At 44.8% G+C, this 22279-nt stretch overlaps 1 protein-coding gene across 1 annotated transcript in view; it reads left to right on the top strand.

Moving 5' to 3' along the window:
• The window catches only part of LOC121547252 (elongation of very long chain fatty acids protein 6-like), a 29288-nt gene extending 7240 nt beyond the window's left edge, over positions 1-22048 (top strand). Inside the window, exons 3-4 of the mRNA XM_041858421.2 lie at positions 1292-1443; positions 20576-22048. Coding sequence (XP_041714355.1) covers positions 1292-1443; positions 20576-21003 — 580 coding nt within the window. The 3' untranslated portion in view covers positions 21004-22048. The remainder of the gene's footprint in view (positions 1-1291; positions 1444-20575) is intronic.
• The last annotated feature ends 231 nt before the right edge of the window (positions 22049-22279 follow it).

Genomic DNA, 22279 nt, shown 5'->3' with positions numbered 1-22279 from the left:
GTACTATATAACGCTGTAAAAGTGCTATAGAAATCCAATCTGTTATCGTTATTATTAAGGAGGAGTCAAGGAGTACACATAACCTCATTTTACAGCCCACAATAGGGAGAGTTGTTTTGATGTGCCACAGAGGTACATCATCATCATCTGCCCCCTGCTGTGCCAAACTTAATCCTAATCCCAGAGCCGTGGGCATAACCTGCCCACTCAATCCCACTTCCGGTGCACTTTATAATCCATATATTCATTACTGCACAATAACGGCAACATTCTACCACATAGGTTTTTGAAGAGTAGACTACTGGCCTTTGTAATAGATAGGTAGTTACCAATGATGAGGTTGGTGTTAGGTTGTTACCATATACTGTATAATATATAGATAATGTTGTTACAGATAGTTAACGTTGATAATGGTGTTATTGATAGGTAGTTACCATTGATAACATAGTTATAGATAATTAGTTACCATAGATAACATAGATAGGTAGTTACCATTGATAACGTTATGTTAATCGCCCATGACTGTGCATTTTTCAGAGCAGCTTCAATATTTCCCTCATTCTCAAAATGTCAACTGTGTCTCAAGGCTCTCTTCTTGTATTGTTCCCACTGCTGTTTGACTGGTGTTTAGTTACATGAGTTTGGGGATGTCTTCCTGGAATATCACTGGATCATTTTTACATGACATTTTTACATTATTTTCATAGGGTGTCCAAACTGAAATGACCTCACGCTGTAAGTAGCCACAGTGTGTTTCAGATGAGAAGGAAAGCTACAAATCTATACAGTGTTTACTAAGCATACGCATCCTGTTTACAAAGTAAGAGCATGTGTGTCTAAGTCTTAATGGAGGTCTAAAATGGTTGGAGACAGGGGAAGGACAGCCAACTGGAGATGTGACCCACTGATATGTCTTATCTCTTATCTTGGTTTCAGGTTTAGAGCGTCATGGCAACTGTGACAGTTCATATAGTTGAGAGGTATATCACATTGCATCATGGCACCGCAAAGCTGACAGTATATAATATAGTTGAGAGATGTATATCGCATTACGTTATGACAACCACAAAGCTTACAGTTCAGGTGTATAAAAATATGAGCTGAATTTGGACGTTTACAAAACACCTACTTACAGTCCACTCTGATCGACCATGGGCATTATACTTGTGTTAAAAAGGTTTCGTATACCGATAACGTGTGTAATTGTGAATTCCCTATAGTTAGACTAAGCAGATTCACGTAACACTATACATTATCTCTTTAGTAAATCTATATGTGTTCCATTCCACAGTATCATCGGAGCTGTCAGGACCGGTTGTTACATGTTCCATGTCCTCAACAAAAGTGGCTTTAAGCAGTCGGTGTGTGACACCAGCTTCTACAGCGCCCCTGTCAGCAAGTTCTGGGCCTACGCCTTTGTCCTGAGCAAGGCCCCTGAGCTGGGTAAGGAATGTCCCAAATAGGGTCCCGTTCTGAATGCTTCAGATAGAAATACACTGAGTGTTCGAAACATTACGAACACCTTCTCTTTCCATGACATAGACTGACCAGGTGAATTCAGGTGAACGCTATGCTCTCTTATTGATGTCACCTGTTAAATCCACTTCAATCAGTGTAGATTAATTGGAGGAGACGGGTTACAGAACGATTTTTAAGCCTTGAGACAATTGAGACATGGATTGTGTGTGTGCCATTCAGAGGGTGAATGGGCAAGACAAAATATTTAAGTGCCTTTGAACGGGGTATAGTAGTAGGTGCCAGGCGCACCGGTTTGAGTTTGTCAAGAACTGCAACGCTGCAGGGTTTTTCACACTCAACAGTTTCCTGTGTGTATCAAGAATGTTCCACCACCCAAAGGACATCTAGCCAACTTGACACAACTGTGAGAAGCATTGGAGTCAACATGGGCCAGCATCCCTGTGGAACGCTTTCGACACCTTGTAGAGTCCATGCCCCGACGAATTGAGGCTGTTCTGAGGGCAAAAGGGGGTGCAACTCAATATTAGGAAGGTGTTCCTGATGTTTTGTACACTCAGTGTATGTCATGTAGAACAGACATGCATTTACTTCTCTGTCATGCAGTGTAAGATAGTAAGCTTGCCTCGAGCTGATGTATACAATACATTTCTGACCCTGGCCAACGAGTGGGAGCGATGGAGTGGATTGTAATTGGTCAATTAGGTCAGAGGGCCAATCAAAGAGAAGGAGGCTGGTAGCAGGACAAAAAACAACCTTGAAACAATTTTGTCTATTTATGTAATTCCGGAAGCATTTGAAGTTTCTAGTGCACTTATATTGATCAGTGGAGGCCTATTAGCTCAAGACCTGTGTGGCTGCATCTTGATGCCGTCTCCTCTCCCAGAGCAGTAATCTAGTCACTTCTGCCTATCTGTCAGTCAGACAGGGATGCAATAGCACTGATAAATGGACGGAGATGCTGAGGTGGCGAAAAAATCCCATTAGGAAATGATTGACTACAGTATGTCTCCTCCTGAGCAAGAGACACGAAGGGCATCAAATCAAACTTTATTTGTCACGTGCCGAATACAACAGGTGTAGACCTTACCGTGAAATGCTTACTTACAAGCCCTTAACCAACAATGCACATACAGTGGGGAAAAAAAGTATTTAGTCAGCCACCAATTGTGCAAGTTCTCCCACTTAAAAAGATGAGAGAGGCCTGTAATTTTCATCATAGGTACACGTCAACTATGACAGACAAAATGAGAAAAAAAAATCCAGAAAATCACATTGTAGGATTTTTATGAATTTATTTGCAAATTATGGTGGAAAATAAGTATTTGGTCAATAACAAAAGTTTCTCAATACTTTGTTATATACCCTTTGTTGGCAATGACACAGGTCAAACGTTTTCTGTAAGTCTTCACAAGGTTTTCACACACTGTTGCTGGTATTTTGGCCCATTCCTCCATGCAGATCTCCTCTAGAGCAGTGATGTTTTGAGGCTGTCGCTGGGCAACACAGACTTTTAACTCCCTCCAAAGATTTTCTATGGGGTTGAGATCTGGAGACTGGCTAGGCCACTCCAGGACCTTGAAATACTTCTTACGAAGCCACTCCTTCGTTGCCCGGGCGGTGTGTTTGGGATCATTGTCATGCTGAAAGACCCAGCCACGTTTAATCTTCAATGCCCTTGCTGATGGAAGGAGGTTTTCACTCAAAATCTCACGATACATGGCCCCATTCATTCTTTCCTTTACACGGATCAGTGGTCCTGGTCCCTTTGCAGAAAAACAGCCCCAAAGCATGATGTTTCCACCCCCATGCTTCACAGTAGGCATGGTGTTCTTTGGATGCAACTCAGCATTCTTTGTCCTCCAAACACGACGAGTTGAGTTTTTACCAAAAAGTTCTATTTTGGTTTCATCTGACCATATGACATTCTCCCAATCCTCTTCTGGATCATCCAAATGCACTCTAGCAAACTTCAGACGGGCCTGGACATGTACTGACTTAAGCAGGGGGACACGTCTGACACTGCAGGATTTGAGTCCCTGACGGCGTAGTGTGTTACTGATGGTAGGCTTTGTTACTTTGGTCCCAGCTCTCTGCAGGTCATTCACTAGGTCCCCCTGTGTGGTTCTGGGATTTTTTGCTCACCGTTCTTGTGATCATTTTGACCCCACGGGGTGAGATCTTGCGTGGAGCCCCAGATCGAGGGAGATTATCAGTGGTCTTGTATGTCTTCCATTTCCTAATAATTGCTCCCACAGTTGATTTCTTCAAACCAAGCTGCTTACCTATTGCAGATTCAGTCTTCCCAGCCTGGTGCAGGTCTACAATTTTGTTTCTGGTGTCCGTTGACAGCTCTTTGGTCTTGACCATAGTGGAGTTTGGAGTGTGACTGTTTGAGGTTGTGGACAGGTGTCTTTTATACTGATAACAAGTTCAAACAGGTGCCATTAATACAGGTAACGAGTGGAGGACAGAGGAGCCTCTTAAAGAAGAAGTTACAGGTCTGTGAGAGCGAGAAATCTTGCTTGTTTGTAGGTGACCAAATACTTATTTTCCACCATAATTTGCAAATAAATTCATAAAAAATCCTACAATGTGATTCTCTGGAAAAAAAAATCTCAATTTGTCTGTCATAGTTGACGTGTACCTATGATGAAAATTACAGGCCTCTCTCATCTTTTTAAGTGGGAGAAGTTGCACAATTGCTGGCTGACTAAATACTTTTTTTCCCCACTGTATATGGTGAATGCACCAATTTGTAAGTCGCTCTGGATAAGAGCGTCTGCTAAATGACGTAAATGTAAATGTAAGAAAGAGTTAAGAAAATGTTTACCAAATAAACTAAAGTAAAAAATAATAAAGAGTAACACAATAAAATAATAAGGCTATATACAGGGGGTACTGGTACCAAGTCAATGTGCGGGGGTACAGTTTAGTCAAGGTCATTTGTACATGTAGGTAGGGGTAAAGTGACTATGCATAGATAATAAACAGCGGGTAGCAGCACTGTAAAAACAAATGGAGGGGGGGGTGTCAATGTAAATAGTCCGGGTGGCCATTTGATTAATTGTTCAGCAGTCTTATGGCTTGGGGATAGAAGCTTGGGGCCCCGTGTAGCTCAGTTGGTAGAGCATGGTGCTTGCAATGCCAGGGTTGTGGGTTCGATTCCCACGGGGGGCCAGTATGAAAAAATAAATAAAATAAAAATGTATGCACTCACTAACTGTAAGTCGCTCTGGATAAGAGCGTCTGCTAAATGACTAATAATAATAATAAGCTGTTAAGGAGCCTTTTGGTCCTAGACTTGGCACTCCGGTACCGCTTGCCGTGCGGTAGCAGAGAGAACAGTCTATGACTTGGGTGACTGGAGTCTTTGACAATTTTTTTGACTTTCCTCTGACACCACCTAGTATATAGGTCCTGGATGGCAGGAAGCTTGGCCCCAGTGATGTACTGGGCCGTACGCACTACCCTCTGTAGCGCCTTACGGTCAGATGCCGAGCAGTTGCCATACCAGGCGGTGATGCAACCGGTCAGGATGCTCTCGATGGTGCAGCTGTATAACTTTTTGAGGATCTGGGGACCTATGCCAAATCTTTTCAGTCTCCTGAGGGGGAAAAGGTGTTGTCGTGCACTCTTCATGACTGTCTTGGTGTGTTTGGACCATGATAGTTTGTTGGTGATGTGGACACCAAGGAACTTGAAACTCTCATCCCGCTCCACTACAGCCCCGTCGTTAATGGGGGCCTGTTCGGCCCGCCTTTTCCTGTAGTCCACGATCAGCTCCTTTTAAAAAAACCTTTAATATTGCAGATAGATTGTAACTTCCATCAATGTAATTGTCTGCATCACTTCCAATCCCCCATGTTTTTTTTTCTCGCAAATATATACAGTGGGGAGAACAAGTATTTGATACACTGCCGATTTTGCAGGTTTTCCTACTTACAAAGCATGTAGAGGTCTGTAATTTTTATCATAGGTACACTTCAAATTTGTATGATTTGTAAGGAATTAATTTGCATTTTGCACACAGGGACAAAGATCTTACTTTTTGAAGAAATGTCCTCTGGTCTGATGAAACAAAAATAGAACTGTTTGGCCATAATGACCATCGTTATGTTTGGAGGAAAAAGGGCGTAGCTTGCAAGCCAAAGAACACCATCCCAACCGTGAAGCATGGGGATGGCAGCATCATTCTGTGTGGGTGCTTTGCTGCAGGAGGGACTGGTGCACTTCACAAAATAGATGGCATCATGAGGAAGGAAAATTATGTGGATATATTGAAGCATCATCTCAAGACATCAGTCAGGAAGTTAAAGCTTGGTCGCAAATGGGTCTTCCAAATGGACAATGACCCCAAGCATACTTCCAAAGTTGTGGCAAAATGGCTTAAGGACAACAAAGTCAAGGGATTGGAATGGCCATCACAAAGCTCTGACCTCAATCCTATAGAAAATGTGTGGGCAGAACTGAAAAGGCGTGTGCGAGCAAGGAGGCCTACAAACCTGACTCAGTTACACCAGCTCTGTCAGTAGGAATGGGCCAAAATTCACCCAACTTATTGTGGGAAGCTTGTGGAAGGCTACCCAAAACATTTGACCCAAGTTAAACAATTTTAAAGGCAATGCTACCATATACGAATTGAGTGTATGTAAACGTCTGACCCACTGGGAATGTGATGAAAGAAATAAAAGCTGAAATAAATCATTCTCTCTACTATTATTCTGACATTTCACATTGTTAAAATAAAGTGGTGATCCTAACTGACCTAAGACAGGGACTTTTTACTAGGATTAAATGTCAGGAATTGTAAAAAACTGAGTTTAAATGTATTTGGCTAAGGTGTATGTAAATTGCCGACTTCAACTGTACATATATATATATACATATCCTATTTTCAAATATATTTCCCTTTATTACTTTCCAACCCCACCACCCCTTCCCTAATTGGAGTAAACTAGTGAACAACAACGCTTAGGCCTCTACTTCCAGTTTATACATACTATATACATTTTATGGACACAGTCAATTTTACAATAATTATATTTTGTTTGTTTTTACTCCTGAAGTTCCTCTACCCTCAACCTCTCCGATCATTTTCATGATGTCCATCCGGTTTGCTTCTATATGCCATATCTTTCTAACTGTGCTCTTTCACAAAAGCTCTCAACCTATAACCTATACACTTATTATGGACACAGTATGCTTTACATTAGTTATCTTGTTATTATTAGTTGTTGTTAGTTGTTATTAGTCCCATCCTTCAGCTCCATTCAACAACTCCCATCTATCTTTTAACACCATCCATATTGGATTTCTATTTGCCATGTATTTTTCAACTGTACTGTGATGTTTCACAAAAGTTCTGAACCCTTCTATTCTCATTGTTTCTACAGATTGTAAATTGAAAATAAACATTTTTGCTAAAAGTATTATTATATTATTGATCGATTGACTATGTCTTTTCAGATCACCAAGTAGTGCTATTTGCAGGGTTAGCTTCAGGTAAATATTACAATCCTTCAGCCATTCCTGGACCTGTGTCCAAAAACAAGCTATAATTGGACAATACCAAAACAAATGACTAAAACAAATGATCTCTTCGCAGCAAAATCTGCACAGCTGGGATGGGAAGATTGTATCCCCCATATAAATAACATTCTATTGGTAGCAATAATTGTATATAATAATTTAAATTGAACAATTCTAAGTTTTGAATCCGGCGTCGTTTTGCGTATCAGTTCATAAACACTATGCCATGGGATCGGTACACCAAAAATCTCTTCCCAACTATTTTGCAATATATATGGGACGGCTGTCAATCCTTTGGTCCTTAAATTTAACTGGTATACTTTTTTATTTATCACAGTTTTCTTTAACCAATTATGTTCTTTAATGCAAGGGCGACAGACAAGTTCCTTACTTTTTCCCCCTTCCACTTTCCTCTTCCATTTTTGCGGTAATGCTGCAATTATTTGGTTGTAATTTTGGGTAGAGCAGACATTTCCATATGTTTTTGTAAGCTGCATGTGCGACATAACTCCACCAGTCCTACCAATGATATAATTGACCAAGATTATACCTTTTCTTTTTTATCAATTAGTATTATTGAGTTTAACCACAATATTTGTTGCATTATTTGTTCTGTAGTTTCTGGAGGATTAAATTGAAATTGCAACCAACTTTCTATGGCTTGTTTTAGTAATGGTGATATTTGGGATATGATTTCCTTTGTCTCTCCCGAGTGGCGCAGTGGTCTAAGGCACTGCATCGCAGTGCTAGCTGTGCCACTAGAGATCCTGGTTCGAATCCAGGCTCTGTCGTAGCCGGCCGCGACCGGGAGACCCATGGGGCGGCGCACAATTGGCCCAGCGTCGTCCAGGGTAGGGGAGGGAATGGCCGGCAGGGGATGTAGCTCAGTTGGTAGAGCATGGCGTTTGCAACGCCAGGGTTGTGGGTTTGATAAAATAATGTATGTGCTAACTGTAAGTCGCTCTGGATAAGAGCGTCTGCTAAATGACTAAAATGTAAAAATTTAAATGTTTTAAAATAACTGAAAGTGTGAGGTTGTAATCTGAATAAAGGGAAAAAGGCCATTCTTGAACATGGGGTGAGACAATCTTACTAATTTGCTAGAGAACCAGTTCGGATTTAAGTATAACTTTTGTATGACTGAAGCTTTTAGTAATAGGTCTAATGCGTTATTCATATTCATTATATAAATAGGCCCGTTTAATTTTGTTTGGCTTGCCGTTCCAAATAAAATTGAATATGTTTTTCTCATATAATTTAAAAAACTGTTCGCTAGGCGTAGGCAAGACCATAAGCAAATAGGTAAACTGGGATAATACTAAAGTGTTAATCAGGGTGATTTTTACACAAATAGACAGGTACCGTGAGGGAAAAAAGTATTTGATCCCCTGCTGATTTTGTACGTTTGCCCAAGCAGCTTGGTGAGAAGGTGACAACAGTTGGTGCGATTATTCGCAAATGGAAGAAACACAAAAGAACTGTCAATCTCCCTTGGCCTGGGGCTCATTGCAAGATCTCACCTGGTGGAGTTGCAATGATCATGAGAATGGTGAGGAATCAGCCCAGAACTTCAAGGGAGGATCTTGTCAATGATCTCAAGGCAGCTGGGACCATAGTCACCAAGAAAACAATTGGTAACACACTACACCGTGAAGGACTGAAATCCTGCAGCGCCCGCAAGTTCCCCCTGCTCAAGAAAGCACATATACAGGCCCGTCTGAAGTTTGCCTATTAACATCTGAATGATTCAGAGGAGAACTGGGTGAAAGTGTTGTGGTCAGATGAGACCAAAATCGAGCTCTTTGGCATCAACTCAACTCGCCGTGTTTGGAGGAGGAGGAATGCTGCCTATGACCCCAAGAACACCATCCCCACCGTCAAACATGGAGGTGGAAACATTATGCTTTGTAGGTGTTTTTCTGCTAAGGGGACAGGACAACTTCACCACATCAAAGGTACGATGGACGGGGCCATGTACCGTCAAATCTTGAGTGAGAACCTCCTTCCCTCAGCCAGGGCATTGAAAATGGGTCGTGGATGGGTATTCCAGTATGACAATGACCCAAAACACACGGCCAAGGCAAAAAGGAGTGGCTCAAGAAGAAGCACATTAAGGTCCTGGAGTGGCCTAGCCAGTCTCCAGACCTTAATTCCATAGAAAATCTGTGGAGGGAGCTAAAGGTTCGAGTTGCCAAATGTCAGCCTCGAAACCTTAATGACTTGGAGAAGATCTGCAAAGAGGAGTGGGACAAAATCCCTCCTGAGATGTGTGCAAGCCTGGTGGCCAACTACAAGAAATGTCTAACCTCTGTGATTGCCAACAAGGGGTCAAATACTTATTTCCCTCATTAAAATGAAATCAATTCATAACATTTTTGACATGCGTTTTTTTCTGGATTTTTTTGTTGTTATTCTGTCTCTCACTGTTCAAATAAACCTACCATTAAAATTATAGACTGATCATGTCTTTGTCAGTGGGCAAAATACAAAATCAGCAGGGGATCAAATACTTTTTTCCCTCACTGTATATACCTTTCCATGGTAGCATGATCTTATCTATTTCTGCTAACTTTCTATTAGATTTTTTTGGAGTGAGATCATTTATTTCATTTGGGATATGTATTCCGAGTATATCCACATCACCATCAGACCATTTTATTGGTAAACTACCTGGTAATGTAAAAATTTTGTTTTTTGTTATCCAATACGTAATATAGTACATTTATCATAATTTGGTTATAATCCAGAGAGGTTAGAAAATGTATCTAGATCCTCAATGCGGCTGGGGAGGGATTCAAGTTGTGGATTTAAAAGAAAACATGAATCATCAGCGTATAATGACACTTTTGTTTTTAAGCCCTGGATTTCTAATCCCTTGATATTATTGTTGGATCTGATTTTAATAGTCAACATTTCGATGGCCATAATAAATAGATATGCCGATAGTGGACAACCTTGTTTTACTCCAGTTTAAAACTTTAGGAGAAATAGCCATTATTTACTATTTTACACCTAGGGTTACTATACATGATTTTAACCCATTTTATAAGAGATTTTCCAAAATTGAAATGCTCCAGGCATTTATATATAAACTCCAGTCGTACTTTATCAAATGCCTTTTTTAAGTCTGCTATGAATAGCAGGCCTGGTTTCCCAGATTTTTCATGGTGTTCTTGTGATGAGGTGATTTCGAAGGAGTCAGGCGCAGGAGGGTAATTCACAGAATAACAGGCTTTATTCTGCAACACAGAGTTATGCAGAAATGCGTCAAAAACACTACAGTGTGCAAAACAGGAGGACTGGAAAATACAAGGCACACGGGGAAATATCCCGGCGATACAAAATAGACGGAGCTCCACCGAGCTTCTCTATCCTACACAATAAACAATCACACACAAAGACAAGGGGGCAGAGGGAACACTTATACAGGTACTGATGAGGAGATATGAACCAGGTGTGTGTAATAAACAAGACAAAACAAGTGGAATGATGAGATGAGGAGCGGCAGTGGCTAGAAGGCCGGTGACGACGAACGCCGAAGCCTGCCCGAGTAAGGAGAGGTGGCAGCTTTGGAGGAAGGCGTGACAGTACCCCCCCCCCCTTGATGCGCAGCTCCAGAAGAGTGCCGACACCGGCCTCTGGGACGGCCAGGAAGACGCGGAGCAATAGGGAGGGATTGAGGATATCCCTCACTGGAACCCAGCACCGCTCCTCCGGACCGTACCCCTCCCACTCCACGAGGTACTGAAGGCCCCCCACCCGACACCTCGAAATCCAGGATGGAACAGATGGAGTACGCCGGGGTCCCCTCGATGTCCAGAGGGCGCGGAGGAACCTCCCGCACCTCAGACTCCTGGAGCGGACCAGCCACCACCGGCCTGAGGAGAGACACATGGAACGAGGGGTTAATACGGTAATCTGGAGGGAGTAATAACCTATATGTAACCTCGTTGATCCTCCTCAGGACTTTGAACGGCCCCACAAACCGCGGGCTCAGCTTCCAGCAGGGCAGGCGGAGGGGCAGATTCCGGGTCGAGAGCCAGACCCGATCACCTGTTACCAAGACCGGGGCCTCATTGCGGTGGCGGTCAGCATTGGCCTTCTGGCGACATACAGCGTGCTGGAGGTGGATGTGAGCAGCATCCACCGCAGGAGCTTTGGTCTGGCTCTGATGCCATTGTGCCAGAACCGGCTGATAACCTAAAACACATTGAAAGGGCAATAGGTTAGTGGAGGATTGGCGGAGAGAGTTCTTGGCATATTCTGCCCATGGCAAGAACACTGACCACTCCCCCAGGCGGTCCTGGCAGTAGGACCGCAGGAACCTACCCACATCCTGATTCACTCGTTCCACCTGCCCATTACTCTCGGGGTGAAAACCAGAGGTCAGGCTGATCGAGACCCCCAGACGTTCCATGAATGCCTTCCAGACCCTGGATGTAAACTGGGGACCCCGGTCAGACACTATGTCCTCTGGCACCCCGTAGTGCCTGAAAAAGGGCCTCCGCAGTCTGCAGGGCCATGGGGAGACCGGGCAGAGGAAGGAGGCGGCAGGCTTTTGAAAAGCGGTCCACAACGACCAGGATGGTGGTGTTACCCTGAGAGAGGGGAAGATCAGTGAGAAAGTCAATACACAGGTGGGACCATGGCCGTTGTGGAACTGGTAAGGGCTGTAACTTACCCGCTGGGAGGTGCCTAAGTGCCTTACTCTAGGCGCACACTGAGCAGGAGGAGACATACACCCTCACGTCCTTAGCCAAGGTAGGCCACCAGTACTTTCCGGTCAGGCAGTGCACTGTACGACCGATACCTGGGTGACCAGAGGAGGGGGACGTGTGTGTCCAATAGATCAGACGGTCACGGACAAGAGACGGCACATACTGCAGCCCAGCTGGACACTGAGGTGGAGATGGCTCTGTGCGTAACGCCCGCTCTATGTCCGCGTCCATCGCCCACACTACCGGCGCCACAATGCAGGAGGCCGGGAGTATGGGGGTGTTGTCTATGGGCCTCTCCTCTGTGTCGTACAGCCGTGACAGTGCGTCTGCCTCCATGTTCTTGGTAAGATAGTGTAAAAATAAACTGGGTGAAGAATATGGCCCACCTGGCCTGGCGAGGGTTCAGCCTCCTCGCTGCCCGGGTGTACTCCAGGTTACAGTGGTCCGTCCAGACGAGGAAAGGGTGTTTCGCCCCCTCGAGCCAGTACCTCCACACGGTCAGGGCTCGGACAACAGTCAACAGCTCCCGATCACCAATGTCATAGTTCTGCTCCACCGGGCTGAGCTTCTTGTAGAAGAAGGCACAGGGGGCGAAGCTTGGTGGCGTGCCCGAGCATTGAGATAGGACAGCGCCTATCCCTACTACGAACGGTAGTGATGGATCGAGATGGGCCAGTACCGGGGCTGAGGTCAACAGAATCCTCAGGTTACTGAAGGCCCTGTAAGCCTCAACAGAGCAGCCCACCCAGGACGGCCCACCCTTGAACAGAGATGTGATGGGAGCTGCGACCTTGCCAAAGCCCCGGATAAACCTCCAATAGTAGTTGGAAAAGCCAATAAAGCGCTGCACATCCTTGACCGTGGTTGGAGTCGGCCAATTACGCACGGCTGAAATGCGATCTCCCTCCATCTCCACACCTGAGGTGGTAATGCGGTATCCAAGGAAGGAGACAGACTGTTGGAAAAACAGACACTTTTCTGTCTTGGCATAAAGGTCATGTTCCATCAGTCGGCCCAGCACTTTGCGAACCAGGTACACATGCTTGGCGCGTGTAGCGGAATACACCATAATATCATTGATGTACACCACTACACCGCGACCAAGCATGTCCCGAAACACCTCGTTCACAAAGGACTGGAAGACGGATGGAGCATTCATCAAACTGTATGGCATCACCAGGTATTCGTAATGCCCCGTGGTTGTGCTGAATGCTGTCTTCCACTCGTCCCCCTCTCAGACACGCACCAGGTTGTACGCACTCTGGAGATCTAATTTTGTGAAGAAGCGCGCCCCATGCATTGACTCGATCACAGATGGAATGAGGGGTAGAGGATAACTATAACATATTGTCCGCTTGTTCAGTGCTCGGAAATCAATGCAAGGGCGCAGACCTCCCTCTTTCTTCTTCACAAAAAAGAAACTTGAGGAGGCGGGCAAAGTGGAGGGACGTATGAACCCCTGGCGCAGGGACTCGGAGACGTATGTCTCCATCGCCTCCATTTCAGCCTGCGAGAGGGGATACACATGTCCCCTGGTAGGCACAGCGTCTACCCGGAGGTTTATCGCGCAATCCCCCGCCCGATGAGGTGGTAATTCGGTCGCCTGCGTATTGGAAAACGCGTGCGCCAAATCGAGGTATTCGGGGGGAATGCGCACGGTGGATGTAGTGTCTGGACTTTCCACCGTGGTTGCACCAATGGAAACACCTAGACGCCTACCCTGACACTCTCGCGACCACCCCGTGAGAACCCTTTGTGGCCATGAAAAGGTGGGGTTGTGTCGTGCTAACCGGGGAAGACCTAACACAAAAGGGAAATCAGGAGACTCAATAAAAAAAAAAAAGGTAACTTGCTCTCTATGAGTCTCGTGCGTAACCATCGTGACTGGTGCTGTAACTTCCCTATCGAATCGGACCTTAATGGTCGACTGTCAAGTGCTCTGATGGGGAGTGGAATGGATAGGGGAACCAATGTAATTTCTATGCTATGTGCAAATGACCTGTCCATAAAGGTCCCAGCTGCGCCTGAATCGACCAGCGCCTTACACTGGGGAACTACCGTGTAATCAGGAAAGTGGATGTGTAGGGTACAGTGCGCAGCAGAGGGCTCTGAACGAGTGTGGGTGTTCGATACCTGGGGTGACGCGAGAATGCCCTGCCTGCCGCCTCCAAACCCAAAAGAACACAGACGACAACGTGCAGGAGAATGTCCTCTTGTGCCACAAGAGTGACACTGGCGCTGTCGTCCTCCGCTCTCCCGGATCGCGGCTCCACCCAGCTCCATCCTCTCGTGATCCGGGTTGGGGGTGGGGTGGAACGGGCAGGCCCCTTCCAGGACGTCCTCTAGAAGCCAGCAGGTTGTCCAACCGTGTCCACCAGTTAGCCATGTCCACCAGTTGATTGAAGGACAACGTGGTGTCCTGGCAGGCTAGCTCCCTTCGGTGGCACCTGAGGTGGTCGATGAGGGCCCGCTCGTTCCACCCGGACCCAGCTGCTAGAGTACGAAACTCCAGGGCGAAGTCCTGCGCGGTCCTCGTCCCCTGCCTCAGGTGGACCAGCCACTCGCCCGCCTCTCTACCTTCGGGCAGGTGATCGAAGACGGCCCGAAAGAGGAGAGCGAACTCTCTGTAGTTGTCCAACGCGGCTCCTCCTTCACTCCAGACCGCGTTGGCACACTCCAGGACTTTTCCCGAGAGGCAGGAGACGAGGGCAGACACCTTCTCCCGCTCCGATGGAGCCGGGCTGATGTTCGAGAAGTATAAATCCAGTTGTAGGAGGAATCCCGGGCAGACGGCAGCTGTCCCGTCAAAATCCCGTGGTCGGGATATATGAATCCCTCTGGGTGCTGGGGTGTGGGTGGCTGGATCCGGTAGCTCAGCTGGTCCCGAAAGATCGGGTCCTCTCCTCTCCAAGCGTTGGACGACCTGGATAACCCGATCCATCGCTTCTCCCAAGCTGGCTAGCATCGTGGAATGCTCCCGGACCCATGCCACGACTCCAGGCAGGTGTTCCTCTCCTGCTGACTCCATGTCCTTGTGTGTGATTCTGTGATGAGTTGATTTCGAAGGAGTCAGGCGCAGGAGGGTAAATCACAGAATAACCGGCTTTATTTTGCAACACAGAGTTACGCAGAAATGCGTCAAAAACACTCCAGTGCGCAAAACAGGCGCACTGGAAAATACAAGGGGAAATATCCCGGCGATACAAAATACACAGAGCTCCACCGAGCTTCTCTATCCTCCACAATAAACAATCACACACAAAGACAAGGGGGCAGAGGGAACACTTATACAGGTACTGATGAGGGGATATGAACCAGGTGTGTGTAATAAACAAGACAAAACAAATGGAATGATGAGATGAGGAGCGGCAGTGGCTAGAAGGCCGGTGACGACGAACGCCGAAGCCTGCCCGAGCAAGGAGAGGTGGCAGCTTCGGAGGAAGTTGTGACAGTTCTATTGTTTCCAGTACTTGCCTTATATTATCTCCAATGTATCGTCCATGTAAAAAACCTGTCTGATTAGAATGAATAATGTCTGACAATACCTTTTTAGTTCTATGCGCTATACATTTTGCTAGAATTTTAGCATCACAACACTGAAGTGTAAGGGGCCTCCAATTTTTTTAATGGACTGGATCTTTATATTTCCCACTTAATAATAATAATGTAATAATGAAATCAGACCTTCTTCTTGAGTGTCTGATAATCTACCATTTACATAGGAGTGGTTAAAACATGCTAATAATGGTCCTCTGAGTATATCAAAAAAGGTTTGGTATAACTTGACTGGTATGCCATCCAACCCTGGAGTTTTCCCGGACTTAAAGTCTTTAATTGCATCCAGAAGTTCCTCCTCTGTAATTTCACCTTCACATGAGTCTTTCTGTATGGCTGTTAATTTTACATTATCAATAGAAAAAAATCCCTACAATTAGCTTCAGTTAGAGGAGATGGAGGCGACTGAAATGAAAACATATGCTTAAAGTACTTTGCTACCTCCTTCGAAATACCATTTGGTGAATCATGGTTGACTCCGTCATTTGTAACCAGTTTCAGTAAATTATTTTTGGTAGCATTTCTATGTTGAAGATTAAAAAAGAATTTGGTGGATTTTTCCCCATATTCCATCCAGTTTGCTTTATCTTTTATAATATATTACACTTGATCTTTCTTGAATAAGTTTCTCCATTTCTTTTTGTTTTTCCTCTAATTTATTCTGAGCCTCTATGTTACAGTTTTTATTGCTATCTATCTGTTTTGTTAGACCTTCTATTTCCTTTGTTAGTATGGACTCTTTTGACCTAAATTGCTTTTGTTTTTGAGATGAGTACTGAATTGCATGGCCTCTAAAGGCACATTTAAAAGTGTCCCATACAATAAGGGGATTTGCTGTACCTATGTTATGTCGGAAAAAATCAGTTATAAATTCCTCTGTCCTAGTTAAAAACAAGTTATCATCCAATAGGCTTTGATTACATTTCCAATATCCTCGCCCACGTGGAAATTCAGTAAGAGTAATGTATATGCCAATTATATGATGGTCCGACCGCATTCTGTCCCCTATCAACACTTTAAAAACGTTTGGTGCCAACAAGAATGACATAAGAAAGAAGTCAAGACGACTAGCTTGATTGAGTCTCCGCCATTTATATCTCACTAGGTCGGGATATTTAAGCCTCCATATATCTACTAGTTCTAATGTATCCATGACATTCATGATTTCCTTAAGAGCATGAGGGTGATAGTTTGTAGTGTGATTTCCTTTATGGTCCATTGAGCTATTTAAAACAGTATTATAATCTCCCACCATAATAATAAAATATTGTATTGTTTGCAGGATCAGCTCCTTTGTCTTGCTCACATTGAGGGAGAGGTTGTTGTCCTGGCACCACACTGCCAAGTCTCTGACCTCCTCCCTATAGGCTGTCTCATCATTGTCAGTGATCAGGCCTACCACTGTTGTGTCGTCAGCAAACCTAATGATGGTGTTGGAGTCGTGTTTGGCCACGTAGTCGTGGGTGAACAGGGAGTACAGGAGGGGACTGAGCACGCACCCCTGAGGGGCCCCAGTGTTGAGGATCAGCGTGGCAGACATGTTGTTGCCTACCCTTACCACCTGGGGTATCCAGTTGCAGAGGGAGGTGTTTAGTCCCAGGGCCCTTAGCTTAGTGATGAGATTTGTGGGCACTATGGTGTTGAACGCTGAGCTGTAGTTAATGAACAGCATTCTCACATACAGTGGGGAGAACAAGTATTTGATACACTGCAGACTTTGCAGGTTTTCCAACTTACAAAGCATGTAGAGGTCTGTAATTTTTATCATAGGTACACTTCAACTGTGAGAGACGGAATCTAAAACAAAAATCCAGAAAATCACATTGTATGATTTTTAAGTAATTAATTTGCATTTTATTGCATGACATAAGTATTTGATCACCTACCAACCAGTAAGAATTCCGGCTCTCACAGACCTGTTAGTTTTTCTTTAAGAAGCCCTCTTGTTCTCCACTCATTACCTGTATTAACTGCACCTGTTTGAACTCGTTACCTGTATAAAAGACACCTGTCCACACACTCAATCAAACAGACTCCAACCTCTCCACAATGGCCAAGACCAGAGAGCTGTGTAAGGACATCAGGGATAAAATTGTAGACCTGCACAAGGCTGGGATGGGCTACAGGACAATAGGCAAGCAGCTTGGTGAGAAGGCAACAACTGTTGGCGCAATTATTCGAAAATGGAAGAAGTTCCAAGATGACGGTCAATCACCCTCGGTCTGGGGCTCCATGCAAGATCTCACCTCGTGGGGCATCAATGATCATGAGGAAGGTGAGGGATCAGCCCAGAACTACACGGCAGGACCTGGTCAATGACCTGAAGAGAGCTGGGACCACAGTCTCAAAGAAAACCATTAGTAACACACTACGCCGTCATGGATTAAAATCCTGCAGCGCACGCAAGGTCCCCCTGCTCAAGCCAGCGCATGTCCAGGCCCGTCTGAAGTTTGCCAATGACCATCTGGATGATCCAGAGGAGGAATGGGAGAAGGTCATGTGGTCTGATGAGACAAAAATATAGCTTTTTGGTCTAAACTCCACTCGCCGTGTTTGGAGGAAGAAGAAGGATGAGTACAACCCCAAGAACACCATCCCAACTGTGAAGCATGGAGGTGGAAACATCATTCTTTGGGGATGCTTTTCTGCAAAAGGGACAGGACGACTGCACCGTATTGAGGGGAGGATGGATGGGGCCATGTATCGCGAGATCTTGGCCAACAACCTCCTTCCCTCAGTAAGAGCATTGAAGATGGGTCGTGGCTTGGTCTTCCAGCATGACAACGACCCGAAACACACAGCCAGGGCAACTAAGGAATGGCTCCGTAAGAAGCATCTCAAGGTCCTGGAGTGGCCTAGCATGTCTCCAGACCTGAACCCAATAGAACATCTTTGGAGGGAGCTGAAAGTCCGTATTGCCCAGCGACAGCCCCGAAACCTGAAGGATCTGGAGAAGGTCTGTATGGAGGAGTGGGCCAAAATCCCTGCTGCAGTGTGTGCAAACCTGGTCAAGACCTACAGGAAACATATGATCTCTGTAATTGCAAACAAAGGTTTCTGTACCAAATATTAAGTTCTGCTTTTCTGATGTATCAAATACTTATGTCATGCAATAAAATCCAAATTAATTACTTAAAAATCATACAATGTGATTTTCTGGATTTTTGTTTTAGATTCCGTCTCTCACAGTTGTGTACCTATGATAAAAATTACAGACCTCTACATGCTTTGTAAGTAGGAAAAGCTGCAAAATCGGCAGTGTATCCAATACTTGTTCTCCCCACTGTAGGTGTTCCTTTTGTCCTGGTGGGAAAGGGCAGTGTGGAGTGCGATTGAGATTGCGTCATCTGTGGATCTGTTGGGGTGATATGCGAATTGGAGGGGGTCTAGAGTATCCGGGATGATGCTGTTGATGTGAGACATGACCAGCCTTTCAAAGCACTTCATGGCTACCGACGTAAGTGCTACGGGGCGGTAATCATTTAGGCAGGTTACCTTCGCTTCCTTGGACACAGGGACTATGGTGGTCTGCTTGAAACATTGAGGTATTACAGACTCAGGGAGAGGTTGAAAATGTCAGTAAAGACACTTGCCAGTTGGTCCGCATGCTTTGCGTACACGTCTGGCCCCGCGGCTTTGTGAATGTTTACCTTGCTCACATCAGTTACGGAGAGCGTGATCACACAGTCGTCCAGAACAGCTGGTGCTCTCATGCATGCTTCGGTGTTGCTTGCCTCAAAGCGAGCATAAAATACATTTAGCTCATCCTGTAGGCTCTGGGCAGCTCGCGTCATTGGGCAGCTCGCGGCTGGGTATCACTTTGTAGTCCGTAATAGTTTTCAAGCCCTGCCACATCCGAAGAGCATCAGAGCCGGTGTAGGGGGATCAATCTTAATCCTGTATTGACGCTTTGCCTGTTTGATGGTTCGTCTGATGGCGTAGCGGGATTTCTTATAAGCGTCCGGATTAGTGTCCCGCTCCTTGAAAGCAGCAGCTCTAGCCTTTAGCTTGATATGGATGTTGTCTGTAATCCATGGCTTCTGGTTGGGATATGTACGTATGGTCACTGTAGGGACGACGTCGTCGATGCACTTATTGATGAAGCCGATGACTAAGGTGGTATACTCCTCAATGCCATTGGATGAATCCCGGAACATATTCCAGTCTGTGCTAGCAAAACAGTCCTGTAGCGTAGCATCCGCGTCATCTGACCACTTTCGTATTGAGTGAGTCACTGGTACTTCCTGCTTCAGTTTTTGCTTGTAAGCAGGAATCAGGAGGATATAATTATGGTCAGATGTGTGTTCTAGAATGGGACAGATGTTTAATATACAGTATTAGACCAGTTTAGTTTGTACTGTATACAGAGACACCTTCGAAGTTCAGATGGGTTAAATGGAATGAAGTCTGGGCACTGACTGTAGGCCTATAACCTCTCACATGTAGCCTAATATAATATTAACTCCTGCAGAATTAAATGTTTTTTGGAGTAAAATGCTACATCAAATGGTATCTTTTAGCATCTTGAGAGAATGCGAATGTGCGGTTAAGGAACGTGTAAACGTGCTATCTTTGTCAGCGACATAAAAGTTGACCGTTTTTCAACAGCATAAAATATGCATCCAAGACAAACTGAAATCTTATTCTAAACATGTTGGGTCGTTGTTTTAGAGTTAGGCTATTGTATTTTCTCCCCGGTCCCTAAATGTCCTCACTCCGGCGAGAGAAGCAGAAGTGAAAGAGAACTTTACCGATGTCAACTAGATTATTATTGATGTATTCATTCTATCGATTTGTGACATTATTCTTGTGAGCAAGGCTTTAGTTAGTATTCTATATTCTAGGGCAACAAGTAATGACAGAAGAGAAGCTGCATGTATCTAATTGTAGACAAGTTCACTAACAAATAGCCTACCAAATGTCAGAAATTATAAGCAGAAAAATATAAACAAAATAAATGTTTGCCCCCCCTGTCAAAAAATCGTTACGCCGTCCCTGACTGTAGAGTACAGTATGTTTAGTTTGAGTTTATTGGAGTATGTTAGTATGTTGTTGTATGCTTCCTAATATGGTGTGTGTGTGTGCAAGTGTGTTTGTGTCTAGTGCTTTACTGTACTTTTGAGGACCACAACTTGACATACCATATTTCCAACTCTGGTTCCAAGTGAGGTCCAAAAAGCCAGTCCTCACAACTTTTTGCTTCTACTATGTGTGTTCACCATTGTTTGAGAGAGAGTGAAAGTGATCAAACATCAGAGTATAACTAAGTGATTTCCCCCTCCCTCCCTCCTCAGGCGACACGGTGTTCATCGTGCTCCGTAAGCAGCGCCTCATCTTCCTGCACTGGTACCATCACATTACCGTGCTTGTCTACTCCTGGTACTCCTACAAGGACCAGGTGGCCGGCGGCGGCTGGTTCATGACCATGAACTACCTGGTCCACTCCTTCATGTACACCTACTACGCTGCCCGGGCGGCAGGTTACCGGGTGCCCCGACCCTGCGCTATGGTCATCACGGCCACCCAGATCATGCAGATGGTGATGGGGCTTGCTGTCTTAGGCTTGGTCTACCACTGGATGCACGAAGTGCGCTGCCCCTCCTACGTGCCCAACATCGCCTGGGGCTCACTCATGTACCTCAGTTACCTGGTCCTGTTCGCCTCCTTTTTCTACAAGTCCTACCTCAAGGTTGCCGCTGACAAGGAGTCCAAGGCCAAGTAGGGGCTGGATTCGTCAGAGGCAAGTTGTACACTGGGAAAGTCATATTAAGAGTGTGCCTAGTTGAGAAGAATATTGCGTTGTGCCATAATGTGTGAGTCACAACTGTTTTTTGGTGGTTGCTGGGTCCACGTCAATTGTGACAAGCCAATTTCTTCCCACCACAACTTTGTATAACTGTAGCTCATCAAACTAACTAGAACCATGGATTACACGATAATAGAACGGTTGTTGAGAGTGGACAGGGTCAGGACACTTTAATATAATATCCCATGAGTTTTTAAAAAAGGACATAGAGAGAGCAGCTCAGTTTGTGTTTGACTAATGTACTACTCACTTCATTTTGATTTCTTGGCTTTGTTAATCAATATTTTTGACCAGCTGCTTCAGTCAGAGTCCAGTGAAGAACACAGCCATATGAGTCCTGAGGCTTCTCCAAGGGCAGTTTACAACTGCGTTTGCAGTCTGCACATTCAATGAATTCGACAGTCACTTACAGGACATTATTCATGCAGAAAGGCTCTAACTTGTAGTGAAATCTGGTACTGAGAATTGTCTCACTGTATTAGACATCACAAACCTATAGTATAATGAAGTGATGGTCAAAAGGGACTAATGGACTGATTAATGAAGGTTAGTTTTTCTGTTTTAGTTGTAGGCAATTGTCTGGGAATAGGTGGGAGGAGAGAAGCGCACTGGAAGGAGTGACACTTAGAAAATATGTGTCCATTGTAAATAATATATCTTAAGAATGTATTTATTTTCTTAAAATCGAAAGTCTCTGGTGGTCCTTAAAGTGTACCAGGAAATAGTGGGACTCACTACGTTTCTGCCTTTCTTAAATTGTGCAGTATGAGTTGTGCACTTTTATATTTTCAATATTTTTCTTTACGTCACAACAATGCACTATATTGTTTTGTTTTTTAAGTCTTAACTCTATCTGGATGTTCATTAAAGAATTGGAAGTCCCATAAGATTATTTTTATTTGTCAAACGGTAGCCAAGCATCGATCATGTCACCAGAATAAGACCCTCAATATTTATTGGAAAGGATCATCAAACTCATCCCCGTGCACTTTCACCACCCTGTGAAGTTCATCATAACTTCCCACTGGGCACAGACGTCAATTCAACATCTGTTCCATGTTGGTTCAACATCATTTCATTGAAATGACCAGGGTGTGCCCGGTGGGTTATTTCATTTGTAGCCTAATAAACTGAATGCTTTCCCGAGTCGTAGTGGGAGAACCACACACCATATCATCGTGTGAATTCGAGT

This window comes from Coregonus clupeaformis, chromosome 31 (genome assembly GCF_020615455.1).
Source record: "Coregonus clupeaformis isolate EN_2021a chromosome 31, ASM2061545v1, whole genome shotgun sequence".
Classification (NCBI taxonomy): domain Eukaryota; kingdom Metazoa; phylum Chordata; class Actinopteri; order Salmoniformes; family Salmonidae; genus Coregonus; species Coregonus clupeaformis.
This window is presented reverse-complemented; position numbering and strand designations above follow the sequence as displayed.